Source organism: Silurus meridionalis, chromosome 24 (genome assembly GCF_014805685.1).
Source record: "Silurus meridionalis isolate SWU-2019-XX chromosome 24, ASM1480568v1, whole genome shotgun sequence".
NCBI lineage: Eukaryota > Metazoa > Chordata > Actinopteri > Siluriformes > Siluridae > Silurus > Silurus meridionalis.
The window spans coordinates 9,658,473-9,674,161 of record NC_060907.1 but is presented as its reverse complement, the minus strand read 5'-3'; the positions used below and the strand labels follow the sequence as shown (position 1 = coordinate 9,674,161).

Genomic DNA, 15,689 nt, shown 5'->3' with positions numbered 1-15,689 from the left:
TGGTTTAAAGAACATTTTTTCTCAATAGAAGAGTGGCATTGCTCAGAACAGAGAGCAGGTCTGGAACTTTGAGAAGGTGACCTGCTTTTTGGCAAGGATTCAGTGCTGCCAGATGTTTCACCTGGAACACAGACAGGCCTGTCGTATCTCACCTTTCTACTGAACCTTTCTGTGATTTCAGGTGCTTTGTGGTACAAATTGAATAATAATAATAATAATAATAATAATAATAATAATAATAATAATAATAATAATAATAATAATAATAATAATAATAATAATAATTATTATTATTATTGTTATCGTCATCATTAATTTATTTTTTTTTATTGTTCTTAAATTAGACACAAACTGTTAGTTTAATACCCATGCTCAGACTCACTGGGTAGCTGTGTTGGGTGATGGGTTTCTGAAATATTAAGGATAATGTCACAGAGGGATATTGTGATGTGACTGCATCATTGTTGAAAGGTCAAAGTTCAGCACAGCTTGATGATTTTGCTGCTCAGCCGTAATTGAACTAAGCAGTTAAATACCTTGCTGTAGAAGGTTAGAGCAGGAAAATTACCAAATGGAGATGAACTCTGTCCCCAAGGAATGGATTTTGGAACCCATTGACCATGTGCCACAAGTAATTGATGGGTTTTGCTGGTTATATTTAGCTGCAAAGCATCATCAATCAGCATGATCTATAATATCCAGGAGCATACCACTGTTCTTCAAATTGTAATTTTTTTTTTTCAAGATACAGGGTAACAAGAGTTTGACTGAGAAGTACAGAGACAGTGGCCAGTGTCTTTTGCCTACTTTATGTACATACCAACTAACAAATAAGCCATAAATATCCCAAGATTTTCTTGAACATGGTTTCCAATAATCCTTCATCTATCCTTATCTTTGACACTTCATTTCCTGCCTTTTTCCATTCTGACAGTAGGAGCAGATAAGTGGAAGAGACAAACTGTCCAACTAAAGATGGGAGGAAGACAGGGAAGAAAAGGATCAAAAGACAAGGCAAGGACATTGTCAGGTCAGGAATCAAAAGATTGAAAGAGTCCCTGACAAGACATGGTAAAGGTAGTGAATACAAGCTAAAATAGAACAGAAGAAAAAATGTAAAATAATTTTTTGTTGTATGAAAGAAAATAATTACAGAGTACAGAAGCCTCACCTGTTCAGTAAAACTCTAATTAAGGAAATAAATTTGGATAAATATCAGGTCATTCACAATTGCTCTGGATTCATCGCTGTTGTTTCGTTAAAGAATCTTTATTGCACTATATATTTAATAGCTCTTAATAGCTTTAATGTCAAACCCTACAAGCATTTTAGAGAAGATTCGCTTGCTGAGAACTCTTAATAATCTATAGAACCATTGAGAAATATGAAGAGTAACAGTAAAATAATTCATACAAAAAAAAAACATTTCTCCTGTAGAGGGCTCTCTCTTCTCACCTCACTCTGTCTCCTCCACTGCTTCACTTTTTTTTTTACCAGTAAATGCAGAGTGAGAAAACGGGAGAGAGAGAGAGAGAGAGAGAGAGAGAGAGAGAGAGAGAGAGAGAGAGAGAGAGCAGAACCAGATTGTGGCATTCATAGGCAGACAGTGCAACTGCTAGCACCTCTGCAGCCAGTTTTCCCTGTGCATTCCCTCAATCACTGTCCATGGAAAAGGGCTATTTCACACTTTAAACGAAGGACTCCGTTTCAAGAAGTCACCAGAGAGTGGGAGAAAAAAAGGAAGCACAAGAAAGGCAGAAAGAAGGAATTTCAACAAGGAGGACAAGAGGAAGGAACTGAGAGACAGACCTCACCTTCTGTGATCTACCCCCCCAGTTAAAGAAGAGAAAGATAGAGAGGACAGGAGGGAAAAACGGAAGTCGCTGGGATATTCGTTTTTTTCTTTCGTTTTGTTTTTTTTTTTTTCCTCATTGTGGTGCTGGGAGGCGCATCTTCTTTTCACCTGTTTGCGCTCTCTATCATTTGCCTCCTGATTTATTTCTCCATCTACATGGTATACAATTTCATCTACCTATGACACACACTGGAGCAGGGAACGAAGGGGAGAGGGTATTTTTTCCGTTCTTTCCTTTCATTCGCTTTCCCGTGGCCCTTGGTTCTGACTTCGCTTTGACTTCACTCCTCCATCAGTCCCTCCTTCCCATCTCTGGTCGGACCATCCCTTTCTCCATCCATCCTGCCCCCTCCAACAAAAAAACTCTGGCATTCACTGAATGAAAGTTGGACAGAATTCCTAAAAAAAAAAACAAAAAAAAAAAAACAGCAACTACAGTCTCCCACATTACTCTTTTTTTAGTTGTCATCCCTTCTTTTTCCCCTCTTTTCCTTTTTTCCTTCCCTTGGTCCTCCACTACCTGTCCTACATCACTCCTTTTTTTCCGGATGCTTTAAAGTTCCTCTAGGTAGGTTTAACAAACTTGTTTAGTGTCTGTCTGACCTGTTTGTCTGTGTGTGTACCTGTGTGTCCTCTACTTTATGTGTACACAAAACACACATTGACACACACTCGTACATACACTTGCACATGCACACACTAAACAAACAGACGAAGGCGACAAGGGTCTCGGCACTCGTCCTATGTCATCCCTTCATCCCATTTGCTGCTTTTCCACCTCCGAACTCCCTCCATTTTTTCTGTTGTCTATCAAGTCAGAGATATCCAGTCGCATGCCATTCTGTCTCTCCTGAAATACACATGCAGACATAATAAAGTCACCACATGTTTTTTTTTTCATATCTGTGTGGGGCCCGAAGGGATAATACCACACCCATGAAGTAAAAGCGCTTGATGTTGGTGCAGTGTGAAGCAGTTTGTTCATTAATTCAGCAGACCTCTATAAGACACAACAAGGCTCGACTTCTTATTTCCGGGTGCATTCATTTACTCCGAAACACAAAAATCTGCTTTGTTGAATGTAATTTTGTCATCACTTACACTGAATTAAGCACACATTGGACCTACTGGGTAATGTTTATGGTCGTGAACCAGTTTGCGCACTTAGTTTACGTTGTTTCATCCCATTAAAATGTTTGCAATAGGGAGATTTGATATGCTAATCTCACCTTTTATTAGAACAAATAATTAGTTACAGTCAGCGATTGTTTTTAAGTTTTTCAGGTTTTCTCTGCTTGACGTTTTTCATAAAGTAGGCGGCCCTGTTTTTAAACTCTTGCATATATCAAACAAACCAGTCATACTGGGAATCAGCATAGAGATTTTAACAATAGACTTATTTAAGATTGAACTAGCACAGTCAAACTGTTATATCATCACCCCCAACCCAAACTTATTTTGAAACGATTTGAAGTTCATCTCTGCCCACTGGTTTATATTTCACACCTTTCTCCTCTTTCACTGCCTTTTTATTCCACGGATGTAAGCTGCCACATTATAGATCCTATTTATCGAGTGTTTAATTTTCATGTGTCACTCCTTCATTTTTATTTTCTCTCCCTCCTACATCTTGGCTCGTCTACCACCTGAGGGACGAGCTCGCACTTCTCTGGCCTCGTCATTATCCATCTCTCTTTCTCACCCTCGCTCCTTTCACCGTCTCCCTCGCTCTTTCGCTCGCCTCAAAAACTCCCACTGCCCTCCCCCCTTCCCAACCCCTCAGCCACCCAAAATCAGCTGACACGCCAAAGCGCCACACTCCCAGATGGCACAGGAACAAACCCATTAGAGAATTAAAGGCAGCTTTCTGACTCATTCACAAATTCGCTCAGTTGGAGATTTCCAAGAAGTTATATTCTTACAAAACTTTTCCTGTTCTACTGTGAGCATTTATAAGTGTAGCATTTCAAATAAAGGTCTTGCCCTAAATAGGTTGCACAAGACTAAAAAAAACACAATATTTTCTTATAATTAATAAAGCAGGGAGGGAAAAATCTATCTATTTTAATAAAAACATTAATGGAAGTCTTCAAAATAGCCTCAAAGAAGTTATATTTCAAACCAAACGCAAACATTTTTTAATTATCACAATGGACTAAATGATAAGATTATAAAACACATCCCTCCCTTCCATCCATTTCTTGCTTGTACTCCCTCATTTTTGTCCATTTTGTGGTTTTCAAAACGTTTTTGCCATTTCAGGCATATCAAAGCATTACAAGCCAGTTGGATTTACCGAAAACAAGATTCTTGTATAGTATATCACTGCAGCTCCTACTTTCTACTTCACATTTTTCTTGAATTTCAAGGACATCGTTGGAAAGCCCATGATTTGGCCCTATGGACATGTCAGTGGAGATCTTCTTGTGTTTCTTGTATTTTCTCTGTCCCATTTGTCCATCACCCAGAAATCAGTGAGACACTGCAGAAAAGGTTGCAATGGTGAGTAGCACAGGAAGACATGATGATGTCATGCTGTTCAAACATATAAAGTGTAAAACCCGTTGTCAGTTGCTTGTTAATCAATTTCACTCACCCAGTCATTCTAAAGCGATTCTTATGGTCACCAATCAATCAATGATTTTAAATGCTTGATGATGTTAATCCCCCCCCCCCATAAAAACCTTATTTGCGTGCACGTACACTACGCTGCGTGTGGGCATGGTTATGCAAATCTATCAGCGAGCAAACAGAATTTGTCAAAGTTTTAAGGAATGCTTGAGTGTGCAATGAAGTTGTTAAACAACATAATTTATCACCATGCTATTTTTAAATACCCCTAGTCAAGACACGCCATCTTAAATTTTGTTCAGCTGCCATCCTGCTAAAATCCAAACAAAAGCATGCAAACTAGTAATCTGAAAATGCATGACAGTTTGCCTTACATATCATGGATTTTAAGCATCTAGCCTACTTCAGCTTTAACCCAGTTTAAAGATAATGTGCAAGAGAAGAGTTACAGTTTACAATTAAACCTGTGATGGACCTCCATTTAATTATAAATAATTATGGCACTGTATATTAATATTTTCCAATACCATCATGCCTTAAAACGTTTTATTTCAGTGCTTTGCATGCAGTGCTTCTGATAGTTTCCTTTTTTTTTATATATTTAATATTTAATAAGTTATATTAAGATGTTGTGGAATGTCCATACGATCAGTTAACCAACCCTTATTCTATAGCAAATATAAAAAGTTATTCCTTCACCTCTTTTCTTTCTCTTTTGAAGTTAATGTTAGGATAATAGAGAGTGCAAAGTCCTCTGTTGTGAAGACTTGTACAGACACACAAACAATAACCAATGGACACCACCATATCAATTGTTGTCCGTTTATCCTTTGGTATGAAAACAACACCTTTTCTTATGTATTATTTGGCTTTAAGTAGATCATCCACCATACAATTCCCTGTAAATTAGTTGTTACTATAGAAACAACATCCTAGAACAAAGTGCACTAATACAAACACCTGTGATTTGAATTACAGTCTGATCTACTGTTGGAGCTGCTGTTAAAGCAAACCAATCCATGCTTTTCTAACAAAAAACTCACAAGAGATTAGGTATAAAGCATGAAATTGTAGATTTAAGGTTTCTAGCCCACTACTGCTGTTGAATGCACTTGTGATAAATGTCCACAGATAATTCTGTGCAACTGCGCATCATTCTTTATTTGCAAGACTTTAGGATGGGCACTGCTTTCAATTAAGTACTCTGATTTGTTTAGTCAGTAGAGAAATTTACCAGTTTTTGTTTAAACTTGTCGAACATATACGGGTCAGAACACATATCCTGCAGAAACACCAGAAGTGAGAAATGATGGCTTTTCTTTTTTCTTGCCTTTCTTGTAGTGATGAAATAAGGAGACAGAGAAGGATGCAGGTGGGGATCGTCAAACAAAACTGACCGACAGCTAGAGACCTACATCAATGAAGATCTAAGGCTATATTTTCTCTTCAAAAATAGTATCTTTTTAGATACCAAAAAAAAAAAGAAGCCAAAAGGACAAATCTCACTGTCAGCTGCTTGCTTCGTTTTTCAGCTCACTAGTGTTGACTCATATCATTTAGTTGTTGTTTTTTCTTTTCTTTTTATTGTAAGAAGACCATGCCACCAGAGACTTAAGCCTCAGGAGCATTATCCAGGGCTTTTAGATGCATTTTTGTATGTGTATTTTTTACTAAAAGAAACAGACATTTGTAGTTTAATATTTTATTTATTTATTACTGATTTTAATTTATGAGTTGGGGAAGCAGCTATTTTCTTGATTGATCATTAGACTCAAATGATCTGGATCAACCTGGATCTACAGTAAGCCTAAACCTATCCAGGGTCCATACAGAAGCTGTTTTTTTACTTTAATACCAACCCTTCTTCCTCTGTGGTTTCCCTTGTGCTGCTTTATCCATTTGTCATCCCTCTATCTGAGGCTATGAGAGGAAGAAAGGAGACCCAGCTCAAACCATCATGCCAGAGTTGAGCATAGAGGATGGCAGTTGGGCTGGCAATGTTCAAGGTAGGAATTGATTTTTTTTTATATGTACAATACGTTTCAAACATATTTTGCTGCAGTAATTGTTTGTTTGTCTGATGATATGTTGATATATGTGTGTGTGTGTGTGTGTGTGTGTGTGTGTGTGTGTGTGTGTGTGTGTATGGGCACATCTAGGTGGGGACCAGATTTGGCTGGTTAAATAGTTAAATATAAAATAAAAAGAGACTTTTCTTAAAAAAGTTTGAGTTTAGAGGTTAGCATTAGAAATTTGTTGCTGTATGCATATTAGCAATAATAATTGTCAATGGAGGTCCTCATAAGAACAGTAAGCCAATATCTGTGTGTGTGTATAAAAATCCAAACATCATGTTTCTAAAATTGCTCTTACTCTTGCTGCTTTTTTCAGGCTTGAGTAATGACTCTAGAGTCTTGTCTATATAATTTAACTAAGTAGGTTAACAAGAAGAAAATGAAAGGAGAAATAAGTATGTAATAAATGAACAAAACCCTCACTGGCCTTTTTCTCCCTTGTTTTCTTTTTTTTTTACTAATAAAACTCATTTGCTGTGGAAGATGTGAGCAGCGACTCATCAGTCAGCCTAAAAGGACTAATAATGTGTCTCTATCTTCAAACTCGCCTTAGTTTATTAACAGAAGGTGACAGATTTGTTTTGCCCTTGCTCAGTAGGGTCAGCAAAACCGCCAGTCACACCCTGCCACTGATTGACAATACCAGAGGGATTAAGGAAAAGAGAGTGAAAATGTCTTTCACATCTTCCACAGCATTACTCTGAGAAACTGGTGGCGTGGCAACGAAGGTTCAGTTGGCATGGCAACAGAACAGCGGACACCACAGAGACCTTGTGTGACATAACCATTTCTGGTTACTAACCGTTGTGGTGAATTTTGTCAGACATTTTGTTTGTGAATTTTGAGGATGAGGATATGAGATTAAATATTTTTTTATCTGTCCGCTGTAAGTGACACGCAGCTCAATTAAAGACGACATTTTCTGCAGTGCAATCAAGCCAAACCTGGGATTTGCATTGACATTCGGTGTATGGCACTTGATTTGATTATTTCCTAGCTCAGACAGAACTGTCGATTTTTGGGAAGTGCCATTTCCCAAGGCTCATATTTAGGGCAGTTTTCAATATACAAGTCCCATGTTAAGGTTTATAATCAGGAAATATAACACTTGCTTTGTTGTAAATGTTAAGGCTGACCAGTTATTGTCTTAAGGACATTTAAAAAAAAATTCAACAGTGGTTTATTATAATGGCTTCCTAAAGCATCATATACAAATGCTAGAACATGTGATGCAGCATGTAATGCTTTGTAATTTCCAGAGTTTGTTTAGAATTCCCAGAAATAATGTTGGTAATGAAACAGCATTTACACACCATTATTATTATTATTATTATTATTATTATTATTATTATTATTATTATTATTATTAATAATTGATGAATATTTTTGTTTATACATTGGGGCTAGTTAATCATTTCCCTACTACCTACAATTAGTAAAAAAAATGCAAGTGTGCAACTATTTGACAGTTTTTCAAACAAAGAGAAGATATGATTTTTTAGTTCATTTTAGGATTCTGTGTAAGGCTTTATTATTTGTTTTAAAACATCCCAGTGGGCTCATCCTTTGTTATACCAGCAATTTGCTCTGTCCACTCACTTTCCTTAGATCGGTCTAGTCCCTCAGCCCTTGTTAACACTTAAAGGTATCCATGGCCTTAAAATAGCATCACAGGCTTTAGGAATAATTCAGTCATTTAAAGTCTGCTCATTTTTCTCAGACGTGTTAAATATATATTTGGTAGACTGTGTGTGCATGCTGAGTTAATGTCTAGTGTTTCAATGATCAAGCTCAATTTATTACGCAATTTGGTTAACATGTCATTAAATGTAGTAAGTACCCAAAATTGACATTTTTCCTTCATTAACAATCCACCAATTCTGTTGCGCAGCGCCCAGTCACTGGTCTAAGAGTTCCGTAAAAATGCTAAATGAACAGCAGACATTGCTGGTGTTTACCTCATTAGGTTAAACTGTTTGGCGTGTGATGATGCATGTAAGCTTCTCTGTGTTTGTGTCTCTGTGTGAGAGACCGAGATAGCCTGTTCTCTCTTAATCGATGGAGTACGTGTCTGTGTCAGCAGGAGAGATGGACTGATAGACACGAAGGTCATTATCCACAACAACTGGGCTCATCCAAGCGACTAGAACAACATTGACCAACCAATTAAGGGGATTTAGGTTAGACTGTGTGTGTGCTTTTGTACAGGTTGTGCTGGTATTTTTTATAATAGCATTTACTTATTAACTCAGTCTAATAATATAGATTTAAAAAAGCTTTGTAGAGAAAGCACTTTATATCCATGTAGATATGTCGGCACAGTTAGCTCACCTGTGTAATGGTTTATCAGTTCATTAGAGTGTACCTCTTCCCACCTTTATGACAATTAGAGGAAAAATTGGCTTCGTTTCATGCATAGGGATGATGGCCAGCTCACACACTTTCTTTATGACAGTGGTTTATTATAATGTCTTTCTAAACCTTTATAATAATGGTGCAGTGTGTTTTGCTTGTAATGCTTTTAAATCGCTATTGGACATTTCCTCATGAAGAACAGCTCCATCACAAGGTTTGGCAGCTTGCTATTGACTTTACTGCATTTTTTTTTCTCACTTAGATGTAAATATACAAAGAACAATACCAATTTATTCTAATTATTATCTGTCCTTTATAAATCGTTTATTATAATTATTTGGCATGAATAATATTGGCATAGTAGTAATAGGGTCTGCACTTGGATTTTACAGGAGGCTGTGGTAAAGATGACGTGAGAATTTGTATGCGAGGAAAATACACATGCTTTTATAGAAAAAATTATTACAGATAAGTTGGTGTAAAGGGGATTACCTAAAGTGGAGTTACTGTTACTACACTGAATTGCAATTGTATTGTTAATTAAATTAATGATTTAACTTGACCGTGGCAGGACATATTTGAAATTAACATTTATAATACTGTAAAATGCTAAATTAAAAATGTTGGCCATGTTTTCAACAAAACATAATGAGAAAAGCCAGCTGTCAAGAATTGGTTATATTGGTTCTCATATTGGTAAAAAAAAAAAAAACAAATAAAAAATAAGGAACAGCTTTACGCCTGACTGCTGACATTTGAGCCTCTTCCAATGTTAAATAAATATCTCTTTAAAGAGAACTGTGGTATAAAACCTGCTAACATGAAAAGGCAAAGTGTTCAGAAGCCATACCTTGCATTGCAATATGACACTTTGTTTATATATTGAAACACTAGCTACAAGTCATGGAGGAGCTGCAGGCCTATCATATGTCCCCTTTGGGAACTAATGACATACTGTGTTGGTTCAGGCTGTAACATTCGATATGGGAAAAACTGATTCCTGCTACTATTTTGTAGATTCATTTTCACTGGTTTTCAGAAACTCTCCTGCCCCAAGTGTCCATTGCTTTCTGTCAGTGAGCTTCAACTTACTTCCTAAGGCACCTTTTCAAAGTTTGGCACATACCATCATTAATTTTGACATTGGTCCCATAGACAGTGCTCATATACCATGACACAATCTCACCATTATTAACTTGCTTGTTTTATATATAGGATTTTTGAGTATAATCATGGGTTTAATTAAGGATCATTTGTGGGTTACTTAGATTATAAGATTGATTGTTATGCTAGAGTGTATATAGGGTGTATGCGATTCTTGGTAGACTTTATACATTGTGCCTTATATACAATTTATATTATGTTATTGCATTTATCCAGCAACACATCCAAAACAAGTGTCAATCATTTATATTCCCAATAAACTTTATTTAATTAATTTACATCCCAAACCAACAATATGATCTTTCATTTGTTTCACACCAGTGATATAATTACTTGTTTATCCATGTAAAAACTTGTATCAACTACTTCCACTCTGACATCACAACTAAAAAAAGTATAATCAGCCTTTTCTTTACACCTTATACCAAGGTTACGGTCACTTTTCCTTCCAAAACCACAGTCTCAATCACTATTATTACATCTGAAATCACTGCTACATTTAGACTTTCATTACATCTTTAACCAGTAATCACTCCTCCATCATGTCTCAAAACATTGTTACAATCACCATGTCTTAATATAATTAACTGTTTTATTTATCTCAATTTTTGATAATGTATCACACTGATGTTACAATCACTCATCAAATCTAAAATGAATGTTACAATCGCTCTTTCACCAAATTTAAAATCAGTTTTAGTTACACTACCACCAAGTATTAAATCAGTCACTCTTTCTTGATGTTTTAAACCAAGCCACAATCCAAATGCCTCAAAGCATTCTTACAGTCACTAATTCATCATATTTCAGTGTTACAGTCCCTCTTTAATCATGTCCCATAATCATAATCACTCTTCTATCATGTCTCAATGCTACTCAGAAATCATGTTGTCTCAATCCCTCTTTCCTCATCTCTCAAAGACTACATACATTCATCATTCCCAAGTCAGCGTTTGATCATGTATTCATCTCTCAAAACAATCATTCTTTCATTATTTCCCTCACCAATAAGTTCTAACATACTGTATTTGGTCACCATGTCTTTATCACAACAATCATTAGGATCTCTAATCATCTCCTACAGTTTGCTCAGACCTTTAAAGCCCAGAAACAAACTTATGATCAGTGATAAACAATTTTTTTATGTACAAAAGTACTTTATTTACTTTATTTACTGAAATTATGGGTCACTGGTTAAAAAGCAAAATAACCAGTGATTAGTGGGCCCTTGAGCAAGGTGCTTAACCCTCACCTGTGCATCATTACATCCCATTTTCAAGTCTCTTTGAAAATAATTGTCTGCCAATTGTATAACTTTAAATGTACTTAATATTGTGATTACTCATGTAGATATTTCCCAGGGTAACATTTGAATAACTGAAAATGATTAACTTCCTTTCGTGGCCTCTAATCAAAAGAACAATAAGTAAGATATGAAAAGATGATTGGGAAAATAATCACTTTTTTTTCCACAAATCCCAGCTTAATATTACAATCACTCAATAACTAATGCAAACTACTGTTACGATCACTTATTGCATCACCTCGTCTGCTGGCCCTGAGTGACCAGACTCCCAAACTCAAGTTAAAAGACAGATTAGTCTAGTAAATGAAAGACAGAAACAATTGAGGAAATTCTACTACTACTATTACAACAACTACTACTACTATATTAATAATAATAATAATAATAATAATAATAATAATAATAATAATAATAATAATAATAATAATAATAATAATAATATTAAATAATAAAATTAAATAAAATTAATCAATCACATTCATTCTCATGTCCAAATACAATAAAGTATCTATAGGATTTTCTTCTAGGTTTCATTTGACTGTTAAAGTGATGGCTGGCAAAGAGCTTACAAAGCAATCACAATGATCAGAATTTCCAAAACATTAGTGGAACACCATCAGGCCATCATCAACAAATGGAAAAAATGGAGCATTAAAGTGACATCACCAAGAATAGAGGGTTCTGTTAAAAACAGGCACCAAAAGTCCAGAATACCCATGAACTAAAGAGCATGGTAACATTAATAGCTATACAATTTAATTTTGGTACAAAATCTTCAGGTGTCTGCAAGTAAGCTGAAGATAAAAAGGAATTTCATCTTTTCAGCACAACACTGACCCAAAGCATACACCCAAATCAACAAAGGAATTCCATAATTAAAAGTTTTTGAATGACCTTTGCCAAAGCCAAGATTCGAGTCCAATTGAAATCTGCAGCAGGCTGTGCACAAGAGATACCCTTACAATTTGATGGATGTAGAATATTATTTGTTTAAAAACAGTGCAAAATATTGTCAAGTCATGATGTGTTTCACTGATTAGACCCAACCCAAAAAGATATATAATAGTGGTCTAATTAAAATATTTTCACCCTATTTTTTACATGTTGTAATTTGACATTAAGGGCGACAAAAAGGTTTTGATGCAATTGATCATGATTTCATTTTTATATCACAAAAGCCTGGTCATTTAAGAGGGCATGTCCACCCTATACTCATTGTTCTTGGTGGAGAGTGCAATTAGGAATAGACCAGTATCTCTCGATATCCATGTGTTGATGTTCATTAGGACTTAACTAGGAGCAGCTTGCTAATTAATTACCCATGACCATTGGGGAAAGAGTGATCCCATTTGATTGGTAAATGTAGAAGGAGGCCATCACTAAGGCTTAGAAGGAGGAATAGGTCCTTTACCCAAAAACCTACTTCTCAAGCTTGATGTATGGGTCTGCATTATGTTAAAGTATCCATGAGCAGTACTGTGTGTAAATGTGTTTGTGTAAGAGAGAGAGAGAGAGAGAGAGAGAGAGAGAGAGAGAGAGAGAGAGACAGAGTCAGAGTCAGAGTCAGACAGACAGACAGACAGACAGACAGAGAGATTATATTTTTATGTGTGTGCATGCAACAGCACTTTCACAGTGTCAGACTGAATTACCATGCCACCCCAATCCACCTAACTTATTGCACCACTTCAAAACGGATGTGTATCTGCGTGTATGCATTAATTTCCGAACATAATCAGTTTTGTACGTCAACAAAACGTCAACAAGTTTTTGCTATCTATTCTACTTCAGGAATTTGATTCTAAATAAATCGAAATATAGCTTGTTAAAAATCTGAGATTTTTCTCCCAAGCTGTAGCTGAACTAATTTGAGATTGGATAAAACTTGCAGTAGGTTTTTGTGCAAACATTGTGTTTGATGCATAATTTATTGATTTGCCAGGAAGAATAGAGTTCGGGGATTGCTGGAGAAATGCTTGTGTTTGTTCCAGACGTAACGCAACATGCAGAGATCATCAGAGTAATCAGAAATATTAAATTGACACACAAACAAGCAAAGTGTGCAGTTGCCTTCACTGATGAATTGACACAAACCCAACAATTTGCTCTTGGATGATTTGGGCCTCTTGCTTTTATTTTTTTTAATTTCACTATGTATTTTGTTTTAATCAGGTTTTACCTATCGTATTCAAATCTGGCCAAAAACATAGAGACTAAACCAAGTTTTAGCACAATTAATAAAACCGCCACATTATCGCATTACAATATGTGTAAATAAAACAGAGAATATTCTATTCTTCACAGGTTTCTCCTTAATATCATAGAAGACTCAGTAGCTCACTTGTATTTAATTAATGTATCAACTATGCCAAAACATTTCACCTAATATCCTTTAGTCAAAACATTTTTCTGAAGTCAACCCAGAAAGAAAATCCTTACTTTTCCCTGCACTTTGTGATTAGTTTACTTAGTCACTTACAATAAAAATCAAACGACATTTATATATAAAGGGACTGAAATCTCTTCTTTAAAGAGGTCTCTGCTACAATAAGATATATGCTACATCCCAGACTCTGTTTATAAGATACAAAAAAAAAAAAAATGCTGTGGACCACTAACTTTCAACCAGTGAGTTGTTATACTTATCTGTAAGGTAGGTGAAGAGCAGTAATGCTCATGCCTTCTAGCATACACAACATATCTGTAGTCAGGTGCATGGCTATGTAAAGACTTTTAAAATAGCTAGTTTCAGCAAACATCAGCCAAACCCACTAACTGTACTTTTAGTTTTTAGGATGTGTTGAAGGTTGAAATGTAATTTGTTGTAGAGTTCTTTTAGGTCACATAAATGAAATGCAGCCTTTTCATGTGCTTCAATAAAAGGATAAAATCCAAGAGGTCATGTCTATATATTCTCCCTAAGGACGTTGTATCTGTGTACACCAGAAATATTCTATTGAGTCTCTAGATCTTTTATTCCTAGCAATTTTAAATACAACACAATTTATGTACTGTGGGTTTTCATAAAATGGCTCCTGAAGTAATTCAGTGTACTTCAGGAGCCATTTTATGAAAACCCACAATACATAAATTGCTATAGATTTATTTGGCCTCTTTATTATTGCCGGTAAAATCAATTTGTAAAATATATACAATATGTAAGTACTGCATGTTTTATCAGTAGCATTTTTAAACTATTTGGAAAAAAAAGCACATTATAGCAAAGGTTTTTAGATATTAGAATAATCTTTTATGCAGCAAAATTATGCAGCTCAAAATGTTTGATGACAGAGACAAAATGACATATGACTGTGATGTGTTTCATTCCGTCATCATTGGCACGGTCCAGTAGTGTTTGTGAGTGTGTGTGTGCATGCATGTGCTAGCATGGTCATGTTGTCTGTTTGGTTAAATAAATACCGCTTGCGAATGTCATTTTCTGGCCCTAATGACCTAGGCCTGCCCTTCTGGGCCAACTTTCCAGCACTGAAACCAATGAAGCCTCAGGGCTTTGACTATCTCTCATCCCCAGCCAATTAGGTCTCAGTGTTGGAACTGGTTTCTCATCTTTAGCCAATCAGAGAAATTAGGCCGTGGGCTCTGTGCAAATGCATCCCAGATGATTGAGTGTCATCAAGTGGAACATGAAGGACCGCTATAAGGGATCTAAGACCGCTACAAGGGAGAGCATGCTTTTGTGCGTGCATGTGTGTGTGTGTGTGTGTGTGTGTGTGTGTGTGTGTGTGTGTGTGTGTGTGTGTGTGTGTGAGAGAGATTTATGGCAGTTTTCTCCACTCTGTCAGTGACATTTAAGCAGTGATAATTCACAGCAGGTGCTGAGTGAGAACATCGGCGGTCTTAGGAATAGATAAATGGATGTTGAACTTACATAACTTGAAGCATCAGACTAATCTGAACACAAAAAAAGAGTACTTTTTAATGTCGTGTCTTACATTTTTCAATGCATTTAATGGACCTCGGGCGTACTTGCTTTAATCTAAAGCAGACTCTTTTAATTGAATGTAACCCTGCAAAGTACTAGCCAAGAACTGAACAAACACGTCTCTTGGAAGAGGATAAATTATACATGTTATGAACTTGTCGTTATGTATACCAATAGTGATCAGATTTTATGGAAAAAAAATGTTGGAAAAAAAATCTGATTATATTTTTGCTTCACTTGAAGAAAAATGTCATTGTATTAATATTATAATTTGGTTTTTCCCATGCATACACATATTAGTTGTTTTGTTTAAAAATCTACTCTTGCCTGCTTTACAAGTAAATTTTTTTTTCCGTCTTTATCATCTCTAAACTATAAATAATCAAGATTATTGAACTAATCAGTAAATTTAGCCCATGA

At 35.9% G+C, this 15,689-nt stretch overlaps 1 protein-coding gene across 5 annotated transcripts in view; it reads left to right on the top strand.

Moving 5' to 3' along the window:
• The first annotated feature begins 1,582 nt into the window (after window positions 1–1,582).
• grin2bb (glutamate receptor, ionotropic, N-methyl D-aspartate 2B, genome duplicate b) overlaps window positions 1,583–15,689 on the top strand; it is a 109,632-nt gene continuing 95,525 nt past the window's right edge. For 2 of the 5 annotated variants that reach the window (XM_046837513.1, XM_046837510.1), the window contains exons 1-3: window positions 1,583–2,423; window positions 4,225–4,357; window positions 5,768–6,432. In XM_046837513.1, coding sequence (XP_046693469.1) covers window positions 6,406–6,432 — 27 coding nt within the window. In that variant the 5' untranslated portion in view covers window positions 1,583–2,423; window positions 4,225–4,357; window positions 5,768–6,405. Of the gene's footprint in view, window positions 2,424–2,455; window positions 4,358–5,767; window positions 6,433–15,689 lie in introns of those variants that run through there. The other 3 variants (XM_046837514.1, XM_046837511.1, XM_046837512.1) reach the window with 3 other exon arrangements.